A 6887-nucleotide genomic window follows, 5' to 3' on the forward strand; every position below is an offset into this window, starting at 1 on the left:
CGCAATCGGGAATTCAACCAACATCTTGACTTTGAAACACCTGAAGACCGTTTGGGACCAATTTTTTTTTTTTCGGATGAACAGTACCACGCCCGTGAACAGTTTTTTTTTTTTTTTTTTTTTTTTTTTTTTTTTTTTTTGTCCCGCTTGGTATAAAAGTCACTAGAAACTCGCCCCTGAGATGCAAAACCGATTAACCCTCAAACTACCTGCTTGAGTTTAACCCTTGAACTCCAATCGCAATCGGAAATTCAACTAACAACTTGGTTTTGATACGCCTAGGACCGTCTAGATTTAGGAAAATCAAGAGCCGAAGCTCTGATACCATATGATGCGAATTTGCGGAAGCGGGATAACAGAAAAATAAAATAAAAGGATATTTGCCTTGAACTCATGTGTCGAATTCAAGTCAATGGGATATTTACTCGGTGCTAGACCTATAACACGAGTAATGGGTGAGAATACTCAAGACCTATTGAATATTACTCGGGCTAAAGCTTGACCGCGTCAAACTCTAACATTTTGGATCGAACGCATCGATCATGAATTACAAACTTGTAAAACATTAGGCTTTTCTTTTTTTTTTCCCTCTCTATTACAAATGATGACCTCTATTTATACTAAAAGAAATAACACCTAACATTGAATCTAGTCTCTACTACTTGTAGTCTAAATACAAAAGGCTTGAAGGAAAGACATAGAACATAGTCCAACATCAAAAACAATGAACAAAATACATTGAACATAGTCTAAGATGAAATGGTAGCCATATTCGTATCATAAATGATGCGAAATAACAGCAATAATAAAGAGTAACCGGATATTTATCAAACTAGATCTATAGCTTGATAATGGGTGATTGTATTCAAGACCTATTTTTTTTTGAGGGGAAAACCCGAAGGTCTTAATCTATTAATAATTGATCAAAAGCAGCAGCAGCTGTCGCAGTCGGTGGTAAACCATCCTCCCACACAACTCTACCAATTGTACGTGGAATACAATGAGCTAACGCATGTGCAACACAGTTATTAACTCGACTAACATGTAACCAACAAACGGAAAGGAAATTAGAACTAAACGACACAATATCATCAATAATAAGTGCAAAAATGCTTCTCCCATCGCTCCGCTTCCGGATTGCTTCAATTACGTGTAAACAATCGCTCTCTACTTCCAGCTTTTGGATCCCTCTTCGCGCAGCTTCCTCCAAAGCATCCAAGACAGCAACCGCCTCAGCTATATGGGGTTCCCATACTTGAGTTCGCGCAATGGCCATCCCCCAAAGCACCTCCCCCCTATCTCCACGACACACAACCCCCGTATCAACCCCCTCTCCCTCCTTTATACCTGCATCAACATTAATTTTGACATACCCTTCCCTCGCCACTTTCCACCCCTCAGCCTCCTCAACATTCCCATTGCTTCTTCGCCTTCCAGTCGTACCGCCACCTTCCCCTACTCCCTCCCTGACCACGTCACGCACCCTACCTGCTACCACACCCGGTTCCATCGCAACATTGTCAAATATGACTTTGTTTCGGTGCTCCCAAATGGCCCAGCAACCCACCATGAACTTAACGCATTCCTCCCGACACATATCATTCCAACAAGCCTCCACCCACTCTCGTATATCCCCACCCCTTGACTCCGTTAACTCTTCCATCTCCAGCTCCTCCCATACCCAAGCGGCCACCCCACAATCCCTGAAAAGGTGTATACTAGATTCAAGGTTAGAATGACAAAAAGGACGTAAAGAGTACTCACCTCCTATTCGGGCTGCGATGTTTGCTCGTGTTGCCAATGCTTCACTACACATTTGCCAGAAGAAGAGTTTCACGCGGGGCCAAACCGATACCTTCCAGAGCCGATTCCAGAGCCATTTATCACTAGTCCAGTTCGAGCCACCCTCCATATCACCAGCTTCCCCCACGAGCATTTTATAAGCGCTCCGAACCGTATAAATCCCATCCTTTTCTCTGCCCCAGTACCACATGTCCCTCGGCCTATTTGAACTCAACCGAATGTTACAAACTCGTTCTTTCTCAAAAGGAAGGAGATGGAGCTCCAACTTCCCCTCATCCCAACCCCTCCCATCCGCGGTCATTAACGCAGCAACCACTAACTCTTCACTCCCTTGCCTACACGGCGAAATAACACGTCCCGTTTGGGTGCCTGGGATCCAAGCGTGACCCCAAATTTTAGTATCGTTCCCATCACCAATACGTCTTCTCAAACTAGCCTCAAGAACACTCCGGGCTTCGAAAATACTCCTCCACGTGTAGCTCGGGTTATTGCCCAGGGAAGCCGACATGAAATCACTGTCGGGGAAGTACTTAGCTTGCATTAGACGTGACCACAAGCTCGTAGAATTAGTAATCAACCTCCAACCTTGTTTGCCGAGAAGAGCAAGGTTAAACATTCGAAAATCGCGAAACCCCAGACCTCCAATTCCCTTTGGCCGAGCCAATTTGCTCCACGAGACCCAGCAAATCCCCCGCTTATTCTCCTCATGACCCCACCAGAACTTCGATACAATCGACCGCAGCTCATTACAAAAATTCGAAGGAATTTTAAAGACACTCATCACATAGGTAGGGAGAGAATTGGCAACCGCCTTTATGAGAATCTCCTTACCAGCCCTAGACAAAATTTTCCCGCGCCATCCTTGTAGTTTTTTGCACAGTTTATCACGAATAATATCCATAATAACTTTTTTGGATCGACCTATCACCGTGGGTAACCCCAAATAGCGAGCATGTTCCTCCACTTCAATCACCCCCAGCCGTGCCACTACTAAACTCCTCCTTCCTCCGTCCACCCCTTTACTGAAAGAGACAGTAGTTTTATCCAAACTTACGAGCTGTCCCGAAGCCCCTTCATACTGGCGTAGAATATCGTTAATCACATCCGCCTCTTCCACATTTGCTTTCGCGAAGAAAATACTATCGTCTGCAAAGAGTAAATGGGAGATAGTCGGTGCATGAGGGGCCACCCGAATACCATGAAGAGAGCCATTCACAGCCGCCTTGCGTAATAGATTAGACAAAACTTCCGCACATAGAAGGAAAAGGTACGGGGATAACGGGTCACCTTGACGTAGACCCCTAGCCGTCTGAAATTCCTCCGAGGGCGAGCCATTAATCAAAACCAAGAACGTCACTGTAGAAACCCAAGCCATAACCCGCTGTACCCAAAGAGAATCGAAGCCCATCCGGATAAGAACACGACGCAGGAACCCCCACTCCACCCTATCGTACGCCTTCGCCATATCCAATTTGAGTGGCATGTAACCCTCCGTCTGTCTGTTATTCTTCATGTGGTGGAAAAGCTCAAAAGCAATCAAAATATTATCAGAAATTAATCGACCCGGCGTAAAGGCGCTTTGATTCTCCGAAATAATGTCCCCAAGAAAAACTTTCAGACGGTTTGCTAGCACTTTCGAGACCAGCTTATAAGCCACATTACAGAGACTAATGGGCCTGAAATCGCGAATTTTGTCCGGCGCCTTCTTCTTTGGAATTAGAACAATATTGGTTTTATTAATGCTAGCAGGGGACATATTTCCGCGGAGAATATTAAGCACAGTACTCACCACTTCCGGTCCAATTATCTGCCAATAAGATTGGTAAAAGAGCCCATTCATGCCGTCTGGTCCTGGAGCCTTCAAAGGGTGCATCTGATTCAGAGCTTCTGTAATCTCTGCCTCGCTATACTCCGCCCGCAGGCCACGATTCATCTCCTCTGTGACTCTTCCCTCTATCCCATCCAAAACATGCTCGAAATTAGCGGGTTCAGCCGAGGTAAACAAACCCCGAAAATACTCGTTAGCCACCACCGCGACCTCATGCTCCCCCTCTCTAACACGGCCTGAATCATCAATAAGTTTCCCAATAAAATTCTTTCGTTTCCTTTCCCCGGCTCGTGAATGAAAAAATTTTGTATTTCGATCACCATCCTTGAGCCAAAGAGCACGCGACCGGTGTCTCCAATACTGCTCCTCTTGCTTGTATTGGCTTGCTATCTCAGCTATAAGTTTGTTTCGTTTCCTCACACTATCCTCAGTTCGGTCCCCTTCATTGATTCGAGCCAGCTGCTTTCGCTTAAGATCAAGTGAACGCCCTATTTTCCCAATGCTAATCTTCTTCCAGGCACACAATTCTTTCCCACATTCCTTAAGCGACCGCACCAAATCCCCCTGCCCCTTCTCGACACCCCTCACAATAGCCTCCTCGCACCCTTCCTCCCCTACCCAAATTTGTTCAAAGCGGAATCTACTTCTTGTTTTTCCTCCTATCTCCCTTCTATCAAACGCTAGCCTCAAAGGAGCATGATCGGACCATTCACGGTCCAGATTAAAAAGTTTAGCATACGGGAAAAGATCGAGCCATGTCTCAGAGCACAGTGCACGGTCCAATCTGCATTGACGGTTGGCCTCCCCCGCTTGCCCATTATCATAAGTAAAGGTATATCCCTCCCACGGAACATCACGTAATCTGCAATCATCAACAGCTGACTGAAAATTATTCATCTGCCACTGAGCTCGACTCCCTCCTTTCATTTCCGTAGAGTAAATAATCTCGTTGAAGTCCCCGATACAAACCCAAGGAAGAGCCGATTGGGAATGTAGTAAACGAAGAAGTTCCCAGGAAAGATGACGGTCCGTGACCGCCGGCCACCCATAGAAACCAGTAACACGCCACTCATTATCTCCCTCGCGAACATGGACGTCGATATGGTGTATCGAAGCCGTCACAAAAGAGCAATCAACCTCCCTCTTCCATAGAAAAGCAAGACCCCCCGATCTACCCACACTATCCACTTCAATACCATTATACCCATCCAACTTCTCCCTCACCCTCCTCATGTCACGACCACAAAGTTTTGTCTCACAAAGAAAAATCATGGCCGGGGCTTCCCGACGTACCAAAGTACGCAAGGCATGAACCGTGTCGGGGTTGCCCAAGCCCCGACAGTTGAGACTTAAGAGATTCATTGGGCCTGGCGGGGTTGAGCTCCCTCAACCTCCGCCTCAGGTATATAGACGCCCCCGTCAATTGTAAGTCTCACACGTTTCTCCCCACCACACTCCTCTCCGCCATCTCTGCTGCGTTTTCCTCCACCTAGACTACTCACATCTTCACTCCCTACTATTCTCTCTCCCAGTCTCTCCAAACGTCTCCACTCCTCCTTTTTCTCCTTCCCCTTCCCCGTACTGCACCTCGACGAAGTAAACTGGCCAGCCTCCTCTCCCTCTTCCCGCACTCCCCTCTCCCTGTCACTCACATTCCCATTTCCAGTTTCCCCTTCCACTTGCATCTGAACAGGTCCCCCCCATTACTCCCCTGCCCGTGCTCCCCACCAAGCACCTCACACCCATCTTCAACAGTCAAGCTCACCACCATCTCACCACTTCCCGACACTGCCACCCCTGATTTCTTCTCAGCCGGTCCAGTCTGTTGGCTTTTCGACTCCTTCCCTCCATTCTTTCTCATTTTGAAATCAATAGCAATGGCCTGGAGTTTATCAATCATGGTCGAGATATCAGCCGCGTCTTCTTTCCTCCTTTCTTCATCAAAAGTCGAGTTTAAGTCTTTTCGAGCCTTCCCCGAACCCTCCTTCAATGTCTTCACAATTTTCCAAGGAGATGCCCTAAGCCATTCCCCAAAGGACAGGTCCTCCTCATCATAAGGCCCGTGTTCGCAGTCCTTCTCGCCGTGTCCCATAACCCCACAACCATAGCAAAAGATCGGAAGTCGCTCATATTTAACGTCAAATTGTACCACTTTCCCATCCCGCATTCTAATGGGTACCACAGATTTTAGCGGTTCTCGCACATCATGGATAACACGCACCCTTATTGCCCTATCCAACTCGCAGTTTGGTCCCATATCAGCCTCAATAAACGTACCCAAACTCGCCCCAATTTTCTCAACATTCGCAGCATTCGATCGACCCGAAATGGGTAAGTCATATACCCTTGCCCATATAGGAAAATGGTAAAGAGGGACATCAGTGACTTTACCTGAGCAATTAGGTTCATTAAAACACCACACGAATTTCTCGAAGTGCCACGGCTGCCCTTCTAACACCTTCGCTTTGTCTCGCTCTAGATCGAATTTGAAGACGAACGTCTTCTCCTTAGCATCAACAACGTTCCCAACTATAGCCTTTGTTGGATTCCACAGTCGAACCATAGTATCAATAGCGGCCTTCACATTAAGCGGACGTGATGCCCACAATTTCCCGACAAGAATCCCCTTACTATCACCCGTCGTCTGTTCCTCTTTCCACTCAAACACCCCATGTCGATCATCAATGCCCTCTGTAACCGGCGCCTTATTGTATCGATTTGATCCCCGTGTGTTGCTCGACATCTGTACCTGCATAGAGAATCAAAGAAAACACAAGAAGACAAGAAGAAAGCCCTTTCTCACGATTAAAATCATGAGATTAAGCCCCGAATAAGAGAGGAGAAACCCTAAAAGCCTTTAGACGAACCTAGGAACCCTAGACCAATTCAAGACCTATTGAATACGAATCGGGTTAAAGTTTGAAAACGCGTCAAACAATAACAAGGGTGAATCGAACGCGTCAATTCAAGAACAATCGAACGTTAAACTAACGTAACAATTGAAACAATTTGATTTCTTTACTTTTTTACTTCTGTGTTTTACAATCAAATTGGATTGGCTATATATAGCCTTACAATGCTGCAATAGGAAAACTAAAGGTCTAGCTATTAAGAATAGCTATTATTACAATAATTAAGATAGACAATAAATAAGTATTATTAAGGAGCTAATAATAATAATAATCATAAAAGCATATAATAAAGAATATTAAGATGCGAGCCAAATAAGTCGGACCAGCCTTTTTATTTTCTCTTT

The 6887-nt window shown here is 45.8% G+C and overlaps 1 protein-coding gene across 1 annotated transcript; it reads right to left on the reverse strand.

The window, feature by feature from the left end:
• Window positions 1-904: 904 nt before the first annotated feature.
• Window positions 905-4864, reverse strand: LOC141638297 (uncharacterized). The gene has a single exon (XM_074447710.1). It carries the CDS (start codon window positions 4862-4864, stop codon window positions 905-907), a length of 3960 nt encoding a protein of 1319 aa, XP_074303811.1.
• Window positions 4865-6887: the final 2023 nt, after the last annotated feature.

Source organism: Silene latifolia, chromosome 1, assembly GCF_048544455.1.
Source record: "Silene latifolia isolate original U9 population chromosome 1, ASM4854445v1, whole genome shotgun sequence".
Classification (NCBI taxonomy): domain Eukaryota; kingdom Viridiplantae; phylum Streptophyta; class Magnoliopsida; order Caryophyllales; family Caryophyllaceae; genus Silene; species Silene latifolia.